The sequence below is a fragment of the Drosophila busckii genome, chromosome 3L (assembly GCF_011750605.1).
Source record: "Drosophila busckii strain San Diego stock center, stock number 13000-0081.31 chromosome 3L, ASM1175060v1, whole genome shotgun sequence".
NCBI classification, from domain to species: Eukaryota; Metazoa; Arthropoda; class Insecta; order Diptera; family Drosophilidae; genus Drosophila; species Drosophila busckii.
This window is the reverse complement of record NC_046606.1, coordinates 12,319,823-12,344,182: the sequence shown is the minus strand read 5'-3', so window position 1 is coordinate 12,344,182 and position 24,360 is coordinate 12,319,823. Positions and strand designations below refer to the sequence as shown.

Here is a 24,360-nt window from a genome sequence, read left to right as displayed (position 1 = left end):
CAGCAGCAGCAGCTGGTCTGCCCCAATAGTTAGATGCAAACGAGTTCTGATGACGTAACATGCAACTTTAGCTTCTTGTTGTTGCTATTTTTCAGATGCTGTATCACGCAAATGAACGTTAAGTGCTTGCCAAAAATAAAAACAACGTTAATAAATAGATATTTTATGTATGTAAGTGTTAAGGCAAGCGCATAAGTGTATACAAATACATTAAAGATCGATTGCAACACATACGTGAAGTTCTTGATTTAACTTAACTGCGTTGGCAGCGCACAGTTGGCTAAAATGCTAACTTATAACTTGCTTGCATGCAAATAATATTTGCTTAAGCTAATGTTCGTAGTGGTTCCACTGTGCAGCGCTGCCCACCGTTCACGTTCACCTGGGGCTGCTGGCTTTGGCGTTTTATTAAATCGCTTGTGTATTTTTGATTTCTCGTTCAATTTGGTTCTAAGTCTCGCCGCGTGTGCATCGACGCGGTTGTCTCGCCATGGTGCTGTTAAAAGTGATCAAATATCTTGTGGGTTAGTGTGACATGGACTCTATTGGCCAACCAAAAATAATGTACATATATTAATTCGAGTTTTATTCTGTAAGGTTGCGTGATACGTGTCTGCAATGAGCTGTCCCAGAACATGAGCTCGCTGAATAAGATGTTTAAATATCATCTGCTGGATGCAAATTAAGCAAAGTCCTTTAAAACGTAATACGAATGTACCTGGCAATACTATATTTATAGAATCTGTTATTTGTTCAACAATAAAAAATATCACAATACAAACAAAGCTATTTAAAAGTTCAATAAACCAAATTGACATTTAAATTGAAGCTTGCTCAACGGCATTAAGCTGATTCAAGCGGAATACACTTAAGTTTTCTTTTATTTATTGCTGCATTGCGCAATCTGGTTAATAAGTTCTAAAAGTTACTTGTTTAACGGCTGAGCAATATCTTAAGCAATACAACTGTAAGCAAGGCTATGCCGCATTAAAAAAACAAACAAACAATAAAATTTGTATTGCAGTGTTAATTAGCATTCTGGCTCGCAGCAAGTCTGTGACGTCACTTGTAACAGACCTACGAGCTAATTTACATATTTCTGTGGAAACTTAAGTCATGTTGTTTTTAAATTACTATAAATAAGTCAACAGTTTTTATTCATAAATATTAATGTACTAACTTAATTATTCATTACGCAGCATCGTTTTGCCAAAGTTGAACATACTACTAACAAAGGATAACATGGAGGTGATCATGCTATGCGCATGCTTGGAGCTCTGTGTGGTCTCCGCCTTGTCAATCTTATTTGCATTTCTTATTTTAATGCGAATCTGTTTTGTTTGTTCTTCAGCGCTGCTAAAAATGCGATCCACATTGGGCAGTCTGAGTTTTCTGTCAAACTCTGCGCTTATCTCATTCAGCCGATCGTCTTCCTCACTGAATGCATCCAACGGTCTGGCAGTTGCTGTAGACAAGTTTATGCTCAACACACTCTATATACATATATATATAAATCTGATAAACTTACCCATAAGCGCCAAAGCACACGTGATTGTTATAAGCTTGATAACGAACATTGCTGTTGTGGCTTTAAGCAGAAGCTTGATTTAGTTTGAACTGAATCTGCAGTTGCAATTGTTGGGCTATATAAGTGCCAGATCTACGTGATCTTTGTTGGAATTTATTTGGAATAGGAACAAATATTGCGCACGTTTTAACAAATGCAATTATTTGATGTTCGCATGCCATTTATTTAAAAATAAACAATACTTGCGTCAATGTTTAGCAAGTGACAACTCTTTGGTTTATATCATATTTTTATAAAATTGTATTTAGCAGTTCTTTTTTTGGCATGTTCTTATTGTACAATTCATATGCATTATCCAGCTCGGCATCGGCCAAGCGCTCATCCTGCACACCAGGCCAATCCTGATAGATTTGCTCACGCAAGTTGCACGGCAGCTTGGTGGAAGGCAACAAGGGCAGGCTTGCCACAAGTCTGGCGCTAATGCAAAGCGCTGTAATAAATTGTAAATTAATAATTAATTAAAATGATTGCTCTTCAAACTAACCACAAAAAAAGTATAGGCACATTTTGAGCTTCATTCGGCTGAGGGATTCCCAATAAACTGTGGAACTTTTGCAGCCGCTTCGCAGTTTTTATATGCCACTTCAACAACCTATTGACCAACTCTTCAACGGAGCTAAAAGGCAACGCAAAAGATTGGGGGCTCGAGGCGTCTTTCAGTCTCTTAGTGGGCAAATACGCTTGACGTCATTGGTGACAGGCAAAACGAGCTACTCGGGTGATACCCAAAACACGTGCTGCGGACTATAAGTGGCTAAATATTTTCTATACAAATTGCCATACAGCTAATAATAGTATTTATTGAGATGTCACATTAATCTTTCGCATAACCAAAGAAGATTGTCCAGCGCTCGTATGTCGACGACTCTTCACACAAAAATGTCTCCATGCTGCAGTATACGTCACTGTAGTCGCGGTAGACTGAAAGAAACGAGTTATTTAAATTAATTTATAAATACAATTTTTATACGCGCTTCACATACCCGTGCGCTCTTTGCAGGCAGCGATCTCCAAGTGGCATTTGGAGGCATATTTGCGTATGCAACCATTAACAGCATCGTAACGACAAACGGCGCTGCTTTCATTCACCTTGCCGCAGTTCCGCTCCAAGCCACACGGTGGTGGCGGCGGTGATGGTGGCGCTGGAGGCGCCGATGCGCTACTCAGCAAGACTGTAATTAAATCAATACTAATACAAACAAATGCTGTTTGCTTAATTTACGTACATTGCAATAGAATAGACAAGCAAATGAACTTATTGAGCATTGTTTCAGTTTAGTTAACCAAAAGGCGCAGTGCGCAACTAAACTGATTTGATATGTTCATCTTTGCTAGCTCGGAGTTTACCGCATGCACACATACGCTTATTATTGATAAGATAATTATATATACAGCTACGCGGTCTGTTGCTCATAATTATATTCTCTGGTTATTCCAGCAACATATGCTTGTATCTTTTTTATTAATTAAGGCAGTACGATTGCTGTAGATTGGATTGTAAATTGGCCCAGCACTTTTTGTATGGCACAATAGTTGCATTTCAAGATTGTATTTTAATATAGTATAGAGATAGTGAAAAACAATTAGTAATTTATTTCAAGTTGTTTGTATCTTCTATAAATTAATATAATTGCTGCAAAATAAAATGCGAAATTATTTTAAGAATCGTTGTGCCTAAAAGCATGCTACAGTTTTTGTTATGGCTTGGCTTTATTGTTTGCTTTGTGTCTTGACTACAACATACTAACAATTTATATGGCATACTTATTTATTTTTGGACTGACTGCGATACAGTTTGGCATAAATGCCGTTCTTGGCCAACAGCTGAGAGTGCGAGCCCTGCTCCATAATGTGTCCAGCCTGAATAACACAGATAATATTTGCATTCTGCACCGTAGACAAGCGATGCGCAATCACAATGCAAGTGCGTCCCGAGCAGGCCGAGTCCAGTGCTTGTTGCACCACCTGCAAATAGAAAGATATTTATATTGTTGCTGTTGCTTTGGCTGTGAAAATTACTTACGCGTTCACTTTGCATATCCAAGGCAGATGTAGCTTCGTCTAGCAGCAATATCTTGGGATTTCTCACCATCGCACGTGCAATGGCAATGCGTTGTTTTTGTCCACCTGACAGCTGCGTACCCTTGGCGCCCAGCACAGTCTCATATTGGGCAGGGAGTGTCATTATAAAGTCATGAGCATTCGCCATTTTGGCTGCATCCATAACCTGCTGCATGGATACCTCACGTGAAGTGTCGCCGTAGCCAATGTTTTCCGCAATGGTTTTCTCAAACAGCGAAGGCTCCTGAGAGACAATGCCCAGACGACGTCGCAGTGTTTTTAGATCCAGGTCCTGATGTATGCTCTCCTGATCTATGAGCTGTAAGCAGTTAAGCAATGACATTAACGCTGCTTTAGTTTATATAGCAGAGCAGCTTACAATCTTGCCCGCATCCGGATCATAGTAGCGCAGCAGTAGCTGCACGCATGTGGACTTGCCGGAGCCAGAGCCGCCCACCAAGGCAACAGTTTGACCTTGCAGCACGTCGAGATTGAAGTCCTGCAGCACTGGATGATCTGGACGCGCGGGATAGGCAAACTTAAGCTCGCGATAGCTGACGCCTTTCTCCACAACATTTGTTTTATAAATGCTGCCATTGCCATTCAGCTGCATTGGGTTGGGCGACTGTATTTGCGGCTGGCGATCGATGACTTCAAACATGCGTGTGGCTGAGAGCAGCGCAGCATTGAAGGCTGGCGTAAAGGCCAAGGACTGCGCCAATATAAACAGACCATACAGCATGGTATTGGCAATTCTTAAAGCAAAAGTTACAAGTTAATATAAATATGTTAAGTGTTGTACAACTTACTTCATTATAACTTCAAATTTGATTCTGCCATCGGCATTCATAAAGCCGCCATAGGTTAACGTTACTGCATACCCAAAGAACATGAGCGCCATGCCCAGCGAATTGACCAGGCCGCGCCATCTTAAACGCTTTTTGATTTGCGTTTCATAGCGTTTGACTTCCTCATTATAAACATTGATGAGCTCCTCCTCGCGCCTCAGGGCTGCAACAGTTCTAATCTGCGCAATTGTCTCTGTGGCTATGCGACTTGTTTCCTCCAGCACTTGCTTCTCCTTTAGCGCAGACTTTTCCGTAAATCTGGCATCGAATACTATGGACGCAATCATAAAGGGCGCAGTGCTCAGGCAGACAAGCGCCAATTCCCAGGAAAACGAAAAAGCTATGGAAAAGCTGCAGATAAAGTTCGTCAAGGCTTGTATAATGTTGCTCAACGGGAAGCCTATGGCGCCTTGCACACTGGCTGCATCGCCAGATAGACGCGCTGAGAGCGCTCCCACGCTGTTCTCTTTCTCATCAAACCAGCCCATCTCCTGCTGCATAATGGAGCCAAAGGTTTTGGAGCTGTTTGGGCATTAACAATTATACTCCATGCTACCTTTTAAATTATGTAGCACTCACCGCATTCGTGTGGTCAACCAGACGCCTGAGAGATTGTAGAAGAAAGTCTGCACAAAGCAGAGAATGCCAGCGCAAACACCAATGATGACACTTATGATTGACATGGAGCCACTATGCTCCAGCACAGCTTCATCTGTAGGCTGCGCTAGTGAAGCATAAAGCTCTGCCAGCACAATAGAGAACGCGGGCATGGCACAGCCATAAATGCCCGCACAGATAGTGCCAATGATAAGATAACTCCACTCTGGACGCGCCCAGCCCAAGATGCGGAAAAAGGTGCGCGGATAACTTGTGCTTTTGTGTTCCTCAGCTGCAGCTGTTGTTGCATCAGTTTGCTTGCCACTCAAACGCTTCATTTGAAACTCTACATTCTTCTCTAGCGATTGTATGGAGTGTCTAGGGCCCGCATCATGTGACAGCTTGCGCTCCTTGCTAAGTGGATCCTCGCATTCATTTAGCAGCTCATCTGCAGTGTCATCGTATTCATGCGCCGCCACCATTTTGTAGTAGTAGCCCTGCAGCTTCATGAGACTCTCATGCGTGCCCTGCTCCACCGCTTTCCCATTCTCAATGTAGACAATCTCATGCGCATGTCTAATGGCAGACAAGCGATGGGATACAACCAGCGTAGTGCGTCCCTTGCAGGCCTTGTCCAGCGCCGCCTGCACCAGCTTCTCAGAGTGATAATCCAGCGCCGAGGTGGCCTCTACATTGGGATTTAATGCTGTCAATGAGTTTGATTTGTCGACTTGACGCACTCACCATCGAGCAGCAGAATGGTGGGCTGCTGTATCAGAGCTCTGGCTATGGCAATGCGCTGACGTTGACCTCCAGACAGCTGCACGCCCTTCTCACTGATGTGTGTCTCGTAGCCCTGAAAAGCAGCAACTTTAAGCTGACTTATTGCGTTATTATTGTTGCGCTTACCTTGCTTAGCGCTATAATAAAGTCGTGAGCATTTGCCGCTCGAGCAGCATCCTCCACTTCCTTTTGCGTAGCCGTTGGCTTGCCATGTCGTATATTTTCAACTGCAAGTGCAAGCAGTTAGCATATAGCCAGTGTTTACTGTATGTGCGGCTTACCTATGGTGCCCTGGAACAGCACTGGCTCCTGACCCACAACAGCAATGTTGGAGCGCAGCCAGTTGAGATTATATTTGCGCACATCCTCGCCATCCAGCAGCACTTGGCCAAACACTGGATCATAGAAGCGTTGCAGCAGCTGCACACAAGTGGATTTGCCACAGCCCGATGAACCCACTAGCGCCACCGTTTGACCTTCTTTGACTGTCACATTCAAGCCGCGCAGCACAATTATATCCTTTCTGGCAGGATACTGAAAGAACACATCACGAAACTCAATGCAGCCGCGCAGGCCTGTGTTGAGTATTTTGCCAGCCTTGGAGAGTGGATCGATGATGGGTACGCGATCGATAACATCGTAAATGGCGCTGGCTGAGCCACGCGCCATGGCAAACGTTTCCAGAAACGGCGAAGTGCGCGACAGCTGATTGGCGCCCACTATAATGCCGGATATAACTATCATAACCACAGCTGGCGTATACTTGCGATCCTCAGCTGCCACATCGCTGCCACGATCATGCAGAATTAAATTGGCGCCGTACCAGAAAGCGCCTGCGCCCACAATAAACATCATGGCCTTCATTACGGTGTCGCTTAAGCCGGAGAAGACGCCTTTCCATTTGCCCGCTTTCAAAGCGGGCTTCAGCAGCTGATCGTAGCCGCTTGGATTCGCTCTGCTCGCCGCCAAAGGCAACCAACAGTGCGTATGGCGCCGATTACTTCCTCCACCACAGAACTCGCACGCACATAGGAGCTCTGCTCACGCGCAGTTAGCTTAGCTTTGGTTACTTAAATAGGAATTAAAATATATTATAAATTTATAGTTCCAATTGCAGTATCACTTACATGCGCTCTATTGTAATTATTATGAGTGTTAGCGGTTATTATAGAGAAATAGGCCTCAGAGCTAGCTTCCATCCGTAAACAAAGGATATAGTAACGCTTATAGCCACATCAAATGCTATAGTTAGAAAATGTCCCAGATTCTCAGCTATGCCAGTGCGTATTTTCTCCATATTACTATTAGCAATATATAGAATTTTAGCATTAGAGAAATGCATTGCAATATCAACTACGCCTTACTCTGTTATGCGCACTGCAAAGTTTTGATCCTTGGCCATGTCATGCCAACCAATTTCCTGTCTAATCGTGGCCTTAAAGAACTCGCGACGCATACGCACCGTTAGCCGCAGCGCAAGGCTATTAAATATATTGACAAAGGTCATCCCGGCAAATAACATGAGCAGCGAATCGATCAGCATAAGTATGCCAAAGGCGACGCTATCCTTGCGCAGCTGCTCCATGTTCTCCTCATAGCTGGCATTGGTGCTGCAAGAGCAAATAAATTGAAAACAATTAAGTATACGACTCTAAAAATAGTCGCGTGTTTACGTTTATCAATTATACAGCGCTTATAAGTAAATAAGATATGTTTGTTATATCTTCCTATTATTTTCGATATCACTTACAGCTGCTGTCCGCCGCCAAAGAGCGGCAGCGCTATGGTGCTCGAGCTGGTGCCGACGCCCAAATTTCTGTCAATGAACATGGCCACCAGTTCGCTGTATACCACAATGGCTATGGGAAAGACCAAAGCATGCAGCATGGCCGCAATGAGACCACAGATTAGTAGCACATAATCCATGCCGCGCGCATAACGAAAGAGTTGGTAGTAGTTGACCGTGGGCAACGCATCTTCCTTTGGCTTGGGCTTGGTTTCACTCGCGTCTGTCTCCGCCGCCGCTGCTGCCGCTGCATCATTCACATTGAGGTCCGTCGCTGCCATTGACGTAACGCACAATTTCTATAACGCTTATGAAGATTTTTAACCCGCGGGGTCAATTGATAGTTAACATGCAACTAGCTGTAGCTCACAAAAAATCTCCACAGCTTTCATTCACATGAGTTTTTTATATTTCACAGCGGAGTTAATAGACTGTCGGCTAGTTTTAAATTAAGTTCGCGAATGTGTTTTAAGTTAGGGCTTTGCACTTGATTGTTTTGCTGCTTTTATTGAGGCACTGGTTGAATTTTCGCAGCGCTTTGCGGCTGCTACGTTTGATAAGTGAACTCAAACTGTTGGGTTTGGCACTCACGGTTGCGTCTTTTATCAATTTCCTATAGAATAGAATCGTAAGAGCGCAATACTTTGTTAGAAGAATTGCATTTGTAAAAATATATTCTCTTTAAGTTCAGTTCATTGATATCAATTAAATAGATTTCTATTCAAGGTTCTAGATGACTTGCGGAAGCTGAACGCTCACAGATTTTTGACCAGTGGGTCAACAGAGGTGCTGCAAAAATAAATGAATGTCTGGGAATTAGCATAAAATTCCTTTACTTAAGGTTGGCCTAATTTTTTTAGGCATATACCTACATAGAGTACTTGGCTGCTTGGCTGCTAATTTAATTCTAATAATTCTTACTTCAGTTGGCAAAACATATTTTGCTTATAGCATGAAAAATATCATTTTCTCTGCTCTCATTTGGATCTAATTTTTGTTACACGGCTATTAAAAACTGTTACGTATGTATTTGTCTAAAATCAAAACAATAACGACATTGACATTTACATTTTGTACTTCTATATTTTATAGAGCAGTTCATAAAGATACGGTTCACACACAGTCTATAAAGATAGAGCTCTCCGATAAGTAAAGCAACGTAACTTTATCACATCAAAAAAGGGACAGCCTATAGTGCACGTCAAAATGATGCAAACAGTCATTAGCTGAGTGAAATATTTATTTAAATTTATTGATACTATATAAAATGTGTGTGTTGAGTATTTATAACAAAATAGCATTTGAAGTGCAACTTTTGCTTGAGCGCTCAGTGCTGCTTTTGTGTCTTGTGCAATTTGGCATAGATGCCGCCTTGTGCTATCAGCTGCAGATGCGTGCCCTGCTCCACCACCTGCCCACCCTGCAGCACACAAATCAGATCCGCATTCTGCACTGTGGACAGACGATGAGCTATCACAATGCAGGTGCGTCCCGAGCAGGCAGAGTCCAGCGCCTGTTGCACCAGCTATAAATACAAACAATTTATAAATTGAATTTCTTATTGTGTGACAAGCTTACGCGTTCGCTTTGCAGATCCAGCGCTGAGGTAGCCTCGTCCAGCAGCAGAATCTGCGGATTGCGCACCAGCGCACGTGCAATGGCCACACGTTGCTTCTGTCCGCCGGACAGCTGCGTACCACGCGCTCCCATGCGCGTCTCATAGCCATTGGGCAGCGATATAATAAAGCTGTGCGCATTAGCGCTCTTGGCAGCAGCAATAATCTCCGTCATGGGCACAGCGCGACGATTATCGCCATAGGCAATGTTCTCCGCAATGCTGCGCTCAAACAGCGCGGGCTCCTGGGAAACCAAACCCAGTTTGCGACGCACGCCATCCAGCGTTAGGTCCTGCTGTATGTCGTCTTGATCAATGTGCTAAGCAAACAAATATATTAAATTAAGTTAAGGCACACTTATTTATAGCTTACAATGCTGCCCTCGTCTGCATCGTAGTAGCGTTGCAGCAGCTGTATGCAGGTGGACTTGCCACATCCCGAGTGTCCTACCAAGGCAACAGTCTGACCCTGCAGCACTTCCAAATCCAGACCATTGAGTATTTTGACATCCGGTCGCGTGGGATAATGAAAACTTATGTCTCTATAGCGCACGCCCTCGAACAGATTCAGCTGCTTGGCCAGCGTGTTTCTTATAGTGCCCATGGGCGACACAATGCGTGGCTTGCGATCCAGTATTTTGAATAGACGATGTGCAGCAATCAGAGCTGCAGTAAACGCAGGCGTAAAGGCCAAAGACTGCGCCAACATCATCGAGCCATAGAGCAGCGTTTCGGAAACTCTGCAAAGCCAAATTGCTTAGAATTGAGCGTGAGTTAAAGTTGTCTAACTTACTTGATAATATCCTGGAACGGCACTTGACCCTCGGAGACCAGCACACCGCCGTAACATAGCGCTACGGCGTAGCCAAAGAATGCTGAAGCTTGCATTGTAGGAGTTGAGTATTCCGCGCCAGCGTAGCTTTTGCTTGATAAGCACTTCAACACGCTTGATTTCCTCCGTATACTGGCGTATGACATCCGCTTCACGGCGTAAACCCGCAATAGTGCGCACATTGCTGATGGACTCCGTAGCTATGCGACTGGCTTCCTCCAGCACTTGCTTTTCTCTAATCAAAGCATTCGACATCATTCTGCAAAAGGCACAAATTGTAAGCTTTGCATACAAATGCAGTTAAGTGTGCCTTACTTGGCTTCCAGTATAACAGAGCCCACAATAATGGGACAGTTGGCTAGACAGAGCAGCGCCAGCTTCCAGTTGTACACCATGGACACTGAAATGCCTGTAATAAAGTTGGACAGCGCTTGTATCATGCCGCTCAAAGGATAACCAATGGCGCCCTGCACGCCAGCAGCCTCGCCAGACAGACGCGCCGACAGCGCGCCCACAGAGTTTTGCTCCTCATCGAACCAGCCCACCTCCTGTTTAATCATGGACTTGAAAGTTAGCGCACGCATGCGTGTGGTCAACCAAACGCCAGCGTAGTTAAACAGATAAGTTTGCAGAAAGCAAATGATGCCCGTAATGACAGCGACGCCCAGACAGGCCCAGGACAGCACTGCAGTGCGACTCAGCGCAACCTTTTCGTCCTGCTCCGCCAGCGCTGCATAGAATTCACCAAAGATAATCGAAAACGCTGGATAAATGCAGCCCACGGCAATGGAGGAGATGCTGCCCAATATAAGATAACACCATTCCGGACGTGACATGCGCACTATGCGCATAAAAGTGCCAAAGAAATTTGGTTTCTCCTCCACTTGTTTGCTCTCCTTAAGCTTGTTGCTGTCCTTGCTGGGCTTGCTAATGGGCTCTTCAAACTGCACGCTGTTCTTTTGATTCTTTTCAAAGTTCAGCGGACTTGTTTCAAACGACTTTTCATACAAAGCAAGACTTTTGCCTATAAATAAAAATTTTAACTGCAACTGTTTGAATTAAACTGCGTAACTTACGCTTAGTGTCTTCCAGATTCTCTTCCTTGTCCAGATCATCTGGCATATTTATATCACCCGCTCTGACCATATTATAATAGGCGCCCTCCAGCGCCATCAGATCATCATGTGAGCCCTCCTCCAACACTTTGCCCTCGTGTATAAAAACAATTTTATCCGCACCGCGTATGGCTGAAAGTCGATGAGAAACTACAATAGTGGTGCGTCCCTTGCTAGCCAGATCCAGCGCCTGCTGCACCAATTTCTCTGAGTTGTAGTCCAATGCAGAAGTAGCCTCTGTAAAATATACATACATTAAGAACAGCCCCTCTAATCCTCTCAAGCTTACAAACCATCTAGCAGCAATATTTTGGGATTCTGAATCAAAGCGCGTGCAATCGCTATACGTTGCTTTTGACCGCCGGACAGCTGAGAGCCATGCTCGCCAATCATTGTGCGATAGCTCTGTAAACATAAACATTGCTTAAAGTTAAATTATATAGTCTACAATATTTACCTCTGGTAAATTGCTGATAAACTCATGAGCGCCCGCTTGAGTTGCAGCGGCTTCAATTTCACGTTGAGTGGCGTTGGGTTTGCCGTAGCTTATATTTTGCGCTAATAGAAATATAGATAACAGCTGCTTATAATATATATTTGCTGTGATTGGCTTACCTATGGTGCCTAGGAAGAGCACAGGCTCCTGACCCACCACAGCTGTATTGGAGCGCAGCCATTGTATATTATATTTGCGTATATCCAACTCGTCAAGCAGCACGGAGCCAAAGACAGGATCATAGAAACGTTGCAGCAGCTGTATGCAAGTGGATTTGCCACAGCCTGAGGAGCCCACCAGCGCTACAGTTTGCCCTGCGCGTATTTTAATATTCAGGCCACGATGCACAATAATCTCTGGGCGTGAGGGATAGCGAAAGAAAACATCCTGAAACTCCACATCGCCACGCAGACCATAGTTCAATAGCTTGCCATCTGTAGACAGCGGATCTATTTTCGAGCTCAGATCAATGACTTTAAATAAATTGGTAGCACAGCCGCGCGCTGTGGCAAAGGATTCCAGAAAAGGCGCAGTGCGCGCAATATTATCCGCACCCACAATGATGCCAAAGAAAGCCTGCAAGGCAGTTTTAGAGAGTGAATATGTTGCCTAGCAGCTTTAAGTTTTGTTTGTTGTTACAATCATCAATATAGCTGGCGTGTACTCCTTGTCCTCTACATAACGATCGTCCAGAATAAGATTAACGCCATACCAGAAGGCGCCAGCGCAGGAGAGAAACAGCATGGACTTGAGCAGAGCATCGCTCAAGCCGGAGAATGCGCCCTTCCATTGACTGGCCTTGCGTGCGGGCACTAAAAAGTTATCAAAACGCTCAGCCTCCTGCTTTTCACCACCAAACGAGACAACAGTGCGTATGGAGTTAAGAATCTCTTCAACCAAATTGCCAGCGCCAGCATAAGATTCTTGTTCGCGTGCAGTGAGTGTGCCTTGAATCTGCTTGCAAATTAATAATAAAATAAGTGCTGTAGATATAGAAGAGGCACCCACCTTGGCCACATAGTAGTTGACTGCAATAACCAGCGGTATATAGCAGCTGACAGCTAGGGTTAGCTTCCAGCCATAGCCAAAGGAGATGCCTACTGTTATGATAAAGCCCACAATCAAATAAAGAAAGTGTCCTACTTTCTCTGAAATGCCATCGCGTATTTTTTCAATGTCGCTTGGGGAAAAATAATGATAATTATATAAAATGTTTGCTTGTAGCATCGCGAGTAGAAGTCCAACTTCTTGAACTCTTCACCTAGTAATTGATACAGCTACTTTTAGTATGTTACTTACTCCGTCATGCTTTGAGCAAAGTTCTGCTTGGTGGCCAGATCATGCCAGCCTATGTCCTGGCGCATTACCGATTCAAAGAGTTTAATGCGCATGCGTGTGACCTGACGCAGGGCAACAAAGTTGAATATATCGACAGAGAATATGCCCGATATAAACATAATCAGCGAGGTGATAGTCAACAGAATGCCATAGGATATGGAGTCATCATAGAGCGCCTCATTGTTGGCCTCACGTGTGGCATTGGTTCTTATATAAAAATATTAAACATATAGTTGTTGTCAACTTGCAACTGCAGCAACTTACAATATTTTGCCGCCACCAAAAATAGGCAAAGCATGAGTGGTGGAGCTGGTGCCAATTTGCATGGCACGATCCACCAACATGGCAGTGAATTCACTGTAGATGATGACTACGGCGGGCAGCGTCAATGCCTTGATGCAGCACATAATGAAGCCAACGAAGAGCCAGAATAGCTCCCAGTAGGTGGAGAAGCGAAACAGCTGATAAAAACTGATGGGCGCTGAGGGCTCCAGACCTGGCGCCACAGGTGTCACCTCGCTTGATTTCTCATCGCTGCTCGATGGTTCATCGCGTTCCATTTTTTAGCTGACAATTAAATTTGATAGACATCAATATAATCAATAGAACGCATCACATCGATTTTGCACACCAAAGATTTATCACACACATAGCAAAGACAACAACAACAACAACTGTGTAAGCCACAAAGGTTAATTCAATTAAGTGCTGCGAGCTGTTGCTGCGCTGTTTAACTTTGGGGTTACAAGTGGTGACACTAACGTTTCCAAAGCACACAAATATGCAGGATTGCTTTCAATACATAATCACCTTTAGCACTGCGGTGTATCCTTTTTAAATTGCTGCTGCTTTGATTTCAATTTATTTTGTTTAGTTGGGCAACCAACTGCTGCGCTTGCTTGTCAGCGCGCTACTGATCGTTAGTTAGTCTGCTCACTGGCCCATTTTGATTCTTGTGCATATTTTTAATTGAGCTTCAATTAGACTTGCAAAGAGACTCAAGAGCGCTCTTACAGACAACAGTTGCTCTTAGTTATAAAGATAAACTTGCTTGTAAAATGTACGCTAAGTGTATTTATTTATAAACATATCATAGAGTTGTATATTTAAGCTTAAGCTATAGACTTAGACACTTATTCAACTAGCTGTAAAAAATCGCATATCACATATTGTGCTGGTTGCTATATACACGTTCATACGATAGGGATTTTATATAAAGGGTATTAAAAATATATATGGCAAGCGCCAGTAAAAACAAATCGAAAGCATCAAATAACAATAGGCAACATTTAAGAGTAGAGCATAGTATTTTATACATTTAGTTTAACTAAAGAGCTGTAAAATAATTGTTTACACATTGCTTGGCTAACATAATATCATTTATATGGTTCCGGGTTTGGCTTGACGCCGCAGTTCCTACAACTAATTAAAAGTAAAACTCATTTACACATACACCTCGCCCGTTTTGGGCTCGGGCTTGTGCTTGGCCAGCGTGGAGGGCGCTGAGGTGGCAGCTGCATGGCCAGTGCTGGAGGAGGCATCCTTGCCACGTGTTATGTGCGTTGCTGTTGTAGCATCCACTGCATCGTTGGCAGCTGTTGAGCGCAGCGAGGAGCGCTGATAGTTGGCGTCCTGCAGATTCAGGCTTATGTTAAAGCTGTTGTTGCGCGATATATTCGCTGCACCATTCAGCGGCTTAACAGAAAGCAGCGCGGTGGTAGTAATGCCGCCGCCGCCACCTGAGCCATTGCTGGAGCCGCTGCCATCAGCGCCATCTGCAGCGCCTGTCAGCTCCACAATGGACAGACTGCTGGGCGTGCGTTGTATGGAGAGCGAGACGGGGATGGTGGTTATAACATCGTTTGGATCGTAGCCACTAGCCGTGGTGGTTATCGTCGGCAGCTGCGCATTCGCATTGAGTGGCACAATGCTTAAAGTGCCAGTGGGCATGGCCTCGCCGCCAGCCACACTGGTGACCACATTGAAGGGAAACGAAAGCGTTGTAATGTTGTTATCCGTGGCTGCAAGTAAAACAATTAAATCTCATATAGCGTTGGCTGTGTGCAAATACTTACAGCTGGCAGTGTAGCCGCCGTCCTTGAGGCGCGTGGGCAGCACCGCTTGGGCCAGCGCTGCTGTGGCTGGATGTCCTGGAATCAAAGTGTTATTGGATGAGCTGCTGTCCATCTCTTTGATGGGCGACAGCAGGAGCGTGCCCAGCACTTGGCCGCTGTCCTGGTGCAGATTCGTGCCGCTGGCTGTGTACGTGGGATACATGCCGCTGGTGTTGGTGTTGGTGGTGCTTTGAGTGCTCAACTGTTGTGGAGCCATAATGACGGCACTGCTAACTAAAGTGGGTGCAAGGTAAGCTAAGCTCGGCTAGAGTGCAAAGTGGGTGCGCGCCACTTACCTGGATTAGTGCTGCCATCTTTGGTCACCTCCGGCGTGGGTATACGTGGGCGTGGCTTGTTTGCAGCTACATTCAAACCATTTAGCTTGGAGTCTGTTGAATAAGCAAATTAGTGCGCGTCTGACTTGGATGCTTGGCTACTTACTTTGCTTGATCAGATGCCGCTGAGCGCGCAGCGATTTGCGATGCACAAACTTTTCATAGAGACTTGGTTTGCTCGATTGTTGCTGCTGCTGTTGCTGCTGTTGCATGCCGCTCATTTGTTGTTGCTGCAGCTGCTGCTGTTGTATAATGGACAGCGGCAGACCTGACTCGGGACTAGAGTAAACGGAGTTCAAGCGATTGCGATTGAAGGGCATGCCGCCGGATGAGTACGCTGTGGACTGACTGCGCATAGAGCCCATGCGGGATAGCTGACGCACTAGCCAATTGTTCTTGCGTCGCTCCACCATGGGCGTGTCCACGCTTTCCTGCAATTCACATAGGTTTTAACATATAGAACAAGTCGCAGCTGCAGTTTGCTTACATAATCCGCATAGACATCATCGCTGAGCATGCGCTTGCCGCCGCCTGGTATAATGTTGGCATACATAGCATCCTCCTTCTTGACCTTGTACTTCTCGGCAGAACCCTTGGGCTCATCGCGTCTGTAGTGCTCCGAGGCTACGGTGTAGGGCAGCTCCTTGGGCACTACACACTCCCAGTACTGATCGCGCAGCAGCTCCGGATGCTCCTCGTGCATCTCATCCACAATCATATAGGCAGCCTGCAAGCAACAGAAACACAAAGCAACTTGAACTTAAAGCGTGCCCAAAACGATTGAAAGTGGAGCGTGTTGTGCTACGTGCTACTCATGACTGATTTGGTATTAAAGCCACTTGATGTGGGCAAGCAAATTACATCACACAGCAAGTTAACCCACCACGCAGGCGGCCAAAAGAAAAAGTGAAATTGAAATTGTTTATGTTTAGCTTTAATTGTTTCATAATGCAAAAGTAGCCAGCAACCAAAAAAAATAAATAAACTATAAGCTCACGTTTGAGCGTCTATGAAACTCTTGTGCTGTCTTCTTGGCCACTTGGCCAAATCTATTATGCTAAAAGCCAGTACTTAGAACTGATCGCAAACACTTATGGCAAACAAAACTGTCAATGATAAAAAACACTACAAAAGAGGTTTCAATGCTTTTTTTATACTATACACATGTATGTATATATATATTTTTTTTAACAACAAACCTGTTTTCAATTTACTTTTGCCCATGTTGTAGTTGTTGCTGGCGTTGCTGCTGCTGGCTTTGTAAATAATTGCAAGCAGACCCCAAACTCACAGATACACATCTGTATATGTGTGTGTGTGTGTGTGTGTACACAAACATATTCCTCGCACAGCAGCAAGTTCAGAAAGCCCAAAGCGAAAAAAACGCTGCACCAAAGTAAAGTAACAACAAACTCCTCAATTCAACATTGGCAAGTTGACACTCAACTGTTAATACGCTACCAAAGAGTTGGCATTTCAAGTAGAAAAGGCTTAAAGTTAAATATCAGTTGTGGTTACTTTATAAATCTGAAGCTTTACAGGCGTTTAACTACTGCAGATTGCTGCACAACTAATTAGTTAATTTATTTATGTTCTTCGCTATTAGAATCGAACTTAAGTTAGTGAGTTATTATCTTTAGTCATGTGTAGTGCATATTTATTATCATCTTGGCCGCTAGCTAACTTCATTTAGCTTGGTTGCCTGTTATTTTTAGCGCGTGGCAAGCTCAACAATAAAAACAGAGTACAGCTCTTTGTTTTGCCTTCAACACCAGAATCTGCAACTCACTGAGATAATGAACATTGAAAGCCAATATCCGCTTTTTTAAGTACAGCCCACTAACCTAATTTGTATAAAAATAAAAGTTTAACAATTTCAACTGTTGGAGTTCTTGTTGTTTTTGTAGCACTGCATATAAATTTAAAAAGCTATCGCACTTATTGATATTTGTTGTTTCAAGGTTTTATTTTCAACTAATTGTTAAGTACACAAGTCGTGCATTTTTTTTTTATATAATTATTGAGCTCTACACCTGTTTTGTAATTCATAATGATTATATTTTGTCAAATTTACGCCAGTTATCGAATAAGCTGCGTGGTTCACATTAATTTAGAGTTATACCGGTTATTTTTGGGTGATTTTTTTTTTAAATATTTATCTTGCAGTTATCAGCAGCTATTACTCATAGTTGAAATGAAAGCGAATTGTTTAAATGTTTAATGTTTGTTTAAGTGACTCACCTTTATGTGTCGATCGATGAGCCAATTTAGTTCGATATCATCGTCATCTTCGCCAAAGGGATTGATTAGCACCTCGGCGACTTTAAGCCAGCCCACATAGAAAATAAACTGTAAATGCAAATGTTAATGTTAATTGCGAACATTAAATTAAGTAAATTAAAGTTATCTGCGTATGGATCAAGCTTTACAATGGCGAAAGCTTTTCCATTCACTTTATTTTTATTTGTTTTTGTGCTGCTTCGCACTCGAAATTAACAGTTATTAATGACAGCTCCTAAACATGGTTGAAAAACACTTGTCGCTGATTTTTATCTGCGTCAATGGCAACGAAAAAATGGAAAATAAATACGAAAACAACAAAGCGAAAATGCCAATTTATTATTTCGAACGTGACTGCAGCTCGTTTACATAACGCAAAACACTTGAAATCTGTCTCCAATGTGGAGAACCGCAAAAGCCCCAAACAACAGTGGCCGTATCACAACTAAATACTAATGTACACTATACACTTTGGATATATATATACATATATATGTGTATAAAGTTAACAAGTTATAGCTATTACACTTGGCGGCAGCCCTAGTCTCAGTTTACAGTTTCGACTTTTTTTTTGTTTTTGCGTTAATGAGCCACAACACAAAAACCGCAACAAAACAACTACAACAGCAACCAAAAGCATTTTAAAATTTGCAACAAAAATTATTTACGTGCAAAATGTTGTATGATTTATGGTAAATAAAGCGGAACGTGTCAATTAAACTATTGCATTTGCAATTTAAATTTTTAAAGCGTGTGTTGTCTTAAATACCTGCAAGACTGTAAAGACGGGAAAGTACAAGTCTGGATCTTCTTGTCCATTTTTCAGCACAATATTTGGCAACATCTGGCTACCCAGCAAGGCGGCTATGAAGTAGCTGTAAAGCACCAGCGTGACAACCTGCAAAAAGTCAGTAAGGAAATGTTAATTGAGTTTCTTATCGCAGACACTCAAGGCAGACCTTGTCACAGCAAGTATACGCCCCGTAAACTTATTGATTGATGCATGCGCTGCTTACCTGTGTATAAACCAAAGGCACACAGACAGTGTCATAACCTATCAGTCCACCCAGACGCCGTCTAATATCCGATAGTTCCACCAATATGGTTTGCACTATATGATCGGAGGTTATGAGACCATCGCGACGCGCGCGATTTATAATGTTGGTGGCCCAGACCAAGGGCATCCAGTACTTGGACATGGGACTCTTCTGATTGAGCGCCTCAAAGATTTTCATCTCCGATTCGTGCATGAGACCCGCATCCACCAGATGCTGTGTGGTGGGAAAACGTCGCTTGACACGCAACGAAATGCGCTGCAAGGTAATGACATAGGCCAACACCATATAACGCATAATATTGCGGCGCATCAGACGCCCCGTTTCGTTCTGTGTGTGGGAAGCTAAAGCTATAGAGAGCTACTATGTTTATGAACAAAGCTAATGCTTACATTAACGGTACCATTGGAGTTCTGTATAGCGGCGCTTATGAAGAGCGCCAGCGTATCGGGCCAGGGCAGCAGTCGGTACTGTTCCCACCAGCGCTTGACAATCAAGCTGACATAGAAGCCCAGGACAAAGGACATGGGCACGCTCTGTGTTTGGCTCTGACAGTACAGGCGCACCTTGTTGAAAATGCTGTCAAGTGAATGGTGAGAGATAAAATTGAATTCATATATGCATTGCCATTGGATATAGTATATAGACTTACGCCTGCTGCGGCTCGGTTAGTGCAAATCGATATACAACATTGATGGTGTAATATAAACACAAATACGCAATTAATTCTCGCCAGATTAATTTGTAAACGCTGCCACGCCATCTGTGAATCGGTTAAATATAGTTTTGAATTATTAAAATTGAAAATTTATAACACCACAAAACTAGCTTGGGCTATTTCCTTATTGGCTCTGCATTAATCACAGCAGACGATTTCGAAATAAAGCTTAATGGGTCGTCGCTTTGTTGTCTAGCATATCAGTTCCATAGAATTTGTTAGGGCGGGTTTCGTATGATAAACTTCGGTTTAAACTTGTCGCTGCGTTTGATTTGATTGAGTATCAAACAGGAATTTCAGCTAACTGCGACTGAACTCTGAGCTCTTTGTTTTTATATATATGTTTCTGATTTTAATGAAGGTCTTTATGTTAATAGCATTCTGTTGGGCATTAAACTTTTGCGTGCTTAATATATAAATAGCAAAGACACGTGAAGCTAATTAAAGTAAATTTAAAGTTAATTATTAGTCATATATCTCTGAATTTAATGCAGCATCGTAAAGTTCTATTGCTTATTCTTTTTAAAGCAAGAGTTAGTTTAACTTTAACTCATTAAGCTTAGACATTCACTTGTTAATATAATATATTCTTTTTTGCTTTCTAGCAATTTGCTAACTACATTTTTATGACTAACTGTGACTCTTAATTTATTTACTTTCCATACAACACATGCCAATTGTTTTTCTAAACAAATGCAACAGCAGCGAGTGTCGCTAGTTTGTCTCTACTCGCTGCTATTTAAAACAATAACGATTGACCCTTTGCACAGACGACGCTACGCTCTTTCCGAGTGAGTGCACCTTGGCTACAATTAGTGCCAGTTGAGGGTTAAAAAAAAATAATCAAATAAAAAGCAGAAACAAAGCGCAAAAACCCGGCAACAGCTGCCAATGGTACTGCGACTCTGTAAATACATAAGCCATGTTAATTGAGCTGGTAAACATTGGCAACTGTGACTAATGCAAATACATTTCACTCAGCAACGAAAGCTTTGATCTATGCTGTGCTCAGATCTCAGTTACTTACTTGAACAGGATTTTCCAGAAGCAGCCAAAACTGCTGCCATTGGGCACTTCGCCTGCATATGAGACAGTCATGTTGTTACTGTTGTTTTTATAATTTGTTTATATGTTGTTTTTTGTTTTTGTAGCCGACACTAGGTCGCGCTGATTCTAATATTGGCGAGGCTAAGTGCGGCGTTTGCTTAAATGAATTTTTGTACGCGAATTTCAGTTTGGCTTCGCGTCATTGACGGCGTCATCGAGATCGACGTCGCTCCATTGATCTACGCTGATAACGCTCACACCCCGGCTTGGGCCAGTTTTTGGGTGTTTCGCTCTAGTCTATAAGCGAGTCTATTTTCCGCTGTTGATGTTGCTGTTTTTGTTGTTGTTAAGCCATAAAATTCTGCTGAAATATACAATGGGGTGACAATAAGTGAGAGCCGAGCTTCGATCGCAACACACACGTTCAGATAACTGTAAAATTATTCACCAACACCAACACTGTTGCACTCCATGCAAATACACTGCAAACAACAACAACCACACATGAAGAGAAAAAAAAGTAAATAGCTAAACTTAAATTCCAGCACGTTTCCAACAGTTCGACGACAGTTTCGAATTGTTGTTGTTTAATTGATTTTTTATATACTTTCGCATGTAAGTCTTTTGGTCATAATAATAAAATTTTGATGCGCGCTTAATTTTTTCATAATTTTTTGCAATGCCGTTTTTATTAAGCTAAGTGCTGGCAGGGATTTCCCTGATATTGATGTCGATCTTTTTTAAGTATTTACGTTGAAAACCTTGAATTGTCGAAAAAACGTTGTTTACTTTTTTTCTCTTTTTGCCAAGTCAGCGTTGTAGTTTTTTTTATGATTTTGCTTGAAGTTGATGTGAGTTACTACATTTTTGATTAATTGAGGGGATGCTGTTGTTTTTTATGTTATGCGCGGAATTCGCAAAATTGTGTTTACTAAACTGGGATTGGGGGCATTTTGAGCTAAACCTGTTGCCCTAAAAGTGTTTTGAGCTCCGTTGGCGCTAGTCAGGTATCTGTGTATATATTTTTAAAGCTTCAAATATTTGCATAAGATATGAATACGCTCGAAACTGACGGTCAATGTGCATACATTGCTTGAAAACTGGTTTCGAAAAGGGGCAATTTTCACTTAAGCGCGTTAATTTCGTTTCTAAACATACGATGTTGCCTTTGCGCCGTTGCCGTTGCCTTTACAGGTGACAGAACATTATTGTACTATCTGGATAGCAGTTAGTATCTGCGTTTTGAATAGTTTAACCGGTTTTCTTCCAGCTTTCCAAGTCGTGTAGTCACGGCGACCTTTTAATGGTGGCTCTAGCAGTAGCAATCATCACTGGACTACGCCTACACCCAGCACCTTGACACAGTTTTTAAGAATTCGTCATATACTTAAATTCAGATCCGCTTCTAACACTCTCAATCGGTGAATTCTTTTGTCTGCCGCTGCTTCCCAGCTTAGAACTATTGTTTACTTCATATTTTGCATAAATTTACATTGATTTCTATGCAAGTTTTCTATTCTTAGGCTTAAGCACGCGCCAACTACATTTTATGAAAATTAGTCAGCGTTAGTTAAACACTCAAGAGTCTTGATTTGACACAGACTTATCTCGCAGCAAGACAAACAGCAGCCAACGGAGCGACAAAAGAGATCCATGCAGCAAAAGATAATTTTATTTATAACTGTCTGACAGTGAGATAAAATTGTCTAAAATTGCATTAAGTATGCTTGAAGTAAATTGCGTATACGCCGCTTGGCATTGGCCTTAAGCAAATGTTGATCGTTGACAAAAGAAGCATGACAAATACCGTTATACATTTCATTTCACTTTTCGCTTAGCTTCCAAAAATGGTAGCAATATATTTGCCCAATCAATCCAACGTTTTTTTTTTGCGCAAACAGCGCAGAAAATTAACGAAGAAAAGAGCGAGCAAAAGCAACACACAAAAAACTTGCACACTTGCACTTTTTGATGTTTTTTTTTTCTGCTCATGCTGTCTCGTTCTCACTTTGAACAGTGGGAGTTTTTTTGGAATTCATTAGCACACAATAAAACGCTTATAAATATCTATTGAGGAGTTAATGTGTGCATTGCTTGTTATTTTCCATCAACTCGTTAAATATTTTATGATATTCTAAATGCTAAACATACACAGATATGTATGCATATTATTTTTAAATTTAGTTTGGCTTAGCAATTTAATGTTATTAACGCGCTTATAAAATTGTTTGATTGCTTGTGAAATTTTTGTTCATATCATTTACATTTTAACAATTAATTAGTTACGTGATTGTCGAATATAAATTCTATATTGTTATTATTGTGCTATTAATTGCTTATTATTGCATATATCTTGGCCCACTCTCATCGCAGATCCATTATGGCATTTGTCGCTTGTCTCTGATGTCAGTTAGCAAGCTCATTAAATGCTGTCAATTGAAAAATTGCAGCCAAATTTGGTCAGTTGCGCATTCTAGGCAAAGTCGAAGCTTAGACACGCGCTGGCGTGCGACGCGCATACGATCTGTAGCTACATAGCAACAGTTACATACACACTCAGCTAGAGATAGAGATACAGATACAGATACATACGTGTATCTATCTATAACTAAGACGATTAACGAGCGAACGCAAACTATTTTTATTGTATATCAATATTTCTGTATGATTTGAAGGTTTTGCTTCAATTTTTTGGCCACTGCACTGTATTTAATTTATAATTTTTTTCACATGTGTGTTTATTTGTTTGCATGTTGTATATAACACACTTGTGCATAGATATTTATTTATTGTTGATTACACAAAAAAAAACAGCAACAGCCACAACTGAGCCAGAGCCCACAAACGCGTCTGTTGATTATATTTTGTTTTGTATATTGTTTTTGTAGTTGTTGCTGTGTTTTTATTTTTCGGTGCTTGGCCGTTGCTGGGTTGATTGTTCCGCACGATCAACTGGCAAGCGAGCAACGAACGAATGTTGGCTGCCAAAGCGGCTTTAAGCTTTGTAACATACCGACGATTCAGCGACGACAGCGACGGGTTTAACGTTCCGCACAGCAATATGCCCACAACCAGACAGCTCGACAAACTCAATTAAACTGCGCTCCAGAAGTTGGTCGCTGTCGGCTCTTAACTCGCATTTTCAGTGATCAGCATATTTGTTGCCGTTGTTGTTGTTGTTGTTGGCAACAGGTAGACGTGTGCTGCTCTCACGCTCACGAGCTCTCTCCAAAATGACTTGTGGCTTAGGTGCAATGCAAGCTCAGCATGCAGTTTGGAGCGCAAGAAAGTGAGAGAGAGAGAGAGCGACAGTAAAAGAGCGCATGAGCTTGACTTTAAGATCAGCTGTTATGTTAGCGAGCATGTAAATAAAACAGTTGTAAATATGCAAAGCAAACACATAAAATATGCCGATTTGTTAATCAAACGTTAACTATTTGAATTTATATTTTAGCAAGTACACTGCATTTAAGTTTTATAAATAAGAATTGAATTTGTTTTCGCGGCAAGTTTGTTTGGTTACTTGGCAGCACTGTTAGCAGCAAAAATTCAAAGCATACTTGCAGGCAAATTGAAAATAAAGCAGTTTGCAGTTCTTAAAATTTTTTGTTTTATTTGCATTTATAATTTATACACAATTTACAATATATTTTTTCCAGTTGTCGTTTTCTAGCTCGTTTGTCGGTACAATTTGTTAATATTCATTGCATAGTAATTAATTCATAGAAATCATACATCATCATCATAATAAT

The 24,360-nt window shown here is 42.2% G+C and overlaps 6 protein-coding genes across 7 annotated transcripts; 1 reads left to right on the top strand and 5 right to left on the bottom strand.

Annotated features, from left to right (window-relative positions):
- The first annotated feature begins 391 nt into the window (after nucleotides 1-391).
- On the top strand, nucleotides 392-780 carry LOC108599401. The gene is made up of 2 exons (XM_017986211.2): nucleotides 392-524; nucleotides 598-780. The coding sequence occupies exons 1-2, from the start codon at nucleotides 491-493 to the stop codon at nucleotides 684-686; spliced, it is 123 nt and encodes a 40-aa protein (XP_017841700.1). The 5' UTR covers nucleotides 392-490; the 3' UTR covers nucleotides 687-780.
- Nucleotides 781-1,181: 401 nt separating this feature from the next.
- On the bottom strand, nucleotides 1,182-1,638 carry LOC108599421. The gene is made up of 2 exons (XM_017986234.1): nucleotides 1,529-1,638; nucleotides 1,182-1,465 (listed from the first exon to the last, which is right to left on the bottom strand). The coding sequence occupies exons 1-2, from the start codon at nucleotides 1,575-1,577 to the stop codon at nucleotides 1,185-1,187; spliced, it is 330 nt and encodes a 109-aa protein (XP_017841723.1). The 5' UTR covers nucleotides 1,578-1,638; the 3' UTR covers nucleotides 1,182-1,184.
- A 714-nt stretch (nucleotides 1,639-2,352) lies between these two features.
- Nucleotides 2,353-2,889, bottom strand: LOC108599367. Its single transcript, XM_017986172.2, has 3 exons — nucleotides 2,815-2,889; nucleotides 2,572-2,760; nucleotides 2,353-2,509 (listed from the first exon to the last, which is right to left on the bottom strand). Exons 1-3 carry the CDS (start codon nucleotides 2,852-2,854, stop codon nucleotides 2,403-2,405), a joined length of 336 nt encoding a protein of 111 aa, XP_017841661.1. The 5' UTR covers nucleotides 2,855-2,889; the 3' UTR covers nucleotides 2,353-2,402.
- Nucleotides 2,890-3,246: 357 nt separating this feature from the next.
- Nucleotides 3,247-8,242, bottom strand: LOC108600827 (multidrug resistance protein homolog 65). The gene is given in 13 exon segments (XM_033293610.1): nucleotides 3,247-3,553; nucleotides 3,612-3,968; nucleotides 4,029-4,404; nucleotides 4,459-5,019; nucleotides 5,077-5,782; nucleotides 5,839-5,950; nucleotides 6,004-6,104; nucleotides 6,159-6,816; nucleotides 6,818-6,853; nucleotides 6,855-6,942; nucleotides 7,002-7,178; nucleotides 7,242-7,487; nucleotides 7,628-8,242. Coding segments are annotated over 13 exon segments (3,936 nt in total). The 5' UTR covers nucleotides 7,945-8,242; the 3' UTR covers nucleotides 3,247-3,352.
- Nucleotides 8,243-8,923: 681 nt separating this feature from the next.
- On the bottom strand, nucleotides 8,924-13,619 carry LOC108600926 (multidrug resistance protein homolog 65). Its single transcript, XM_033293640.1, is given in 14 exon segments — nucleotides 8,924-9,188; nucleotides 9,242-9,598; nucleotides 9,652-10,018; nucleotides 10,072-10,169; nucleotides 10,171-10,369; nucleotides 10,426-11,134; nucleotides 11,187-11,462; nucleotides 11,519-11,630; nucleotides 11,683-11,783; nucleotides 11,841-12,297; nucleotides 12,361-12,675; nucleotides 12,730-12,901; nucleotides 13,021-13,266; nucleotides 13,324-13,619. Coding segments are annotated over 14 exon segments (3,903 nt in total). The 3' UTR covers nucleotides 8,924-8,990.
- Nucleotides 13,620-14,118: 499 nt separating this feature from the next.
- On the bottom strand, nucleotides 14,119-23,701 carry LOC108600957 (bestrophin-4). Of its 2 annotated transcripts, none has more exons than XM_017988806.2 (12): nucleotides 23,622-23,701; nucleotides 20,589-20,972; nucleotides 19,496-19,606; nucleotides 19,236-19,422; nucleotides 18,805-19,173; nucleotides 18,558-18,686; nucleotides 17,750-17,857; nucleotides 15,996-16,235; nucleotides 15,615-15,939; nucleotides 15,470-15,562; nucleotides 15,135-15,407; nucleotides 14,119-15,080 (listed from the first exon to the last, which is right to left on the bottom strand). In XM_017988806.2, exons 2-12 carry the CDS (start codon nucleotides 20,657-20,659, stop codon nucleotides 14,503-14,505), a joined length of 2,484 nt encoding a protein of 827 aa, XP_017844295.2. In that variant the 5' UTR covers nucleotides 20,660-20,972; nucleotides 23,622-23,701; the 3' UTR covers nucleotides 14,119-14,502. The 2 variants fall into 2 exon arrangements, with proteins under 2 accessions (XP_017844295.2, XP_017844297.2); XM_017988808.2 differs by having other exon boundaries at nucleotides 15,135-15,209.
- Between the last annotated feature and the right edge of the window lie 659 nt (nucleotides 23,702-24,360).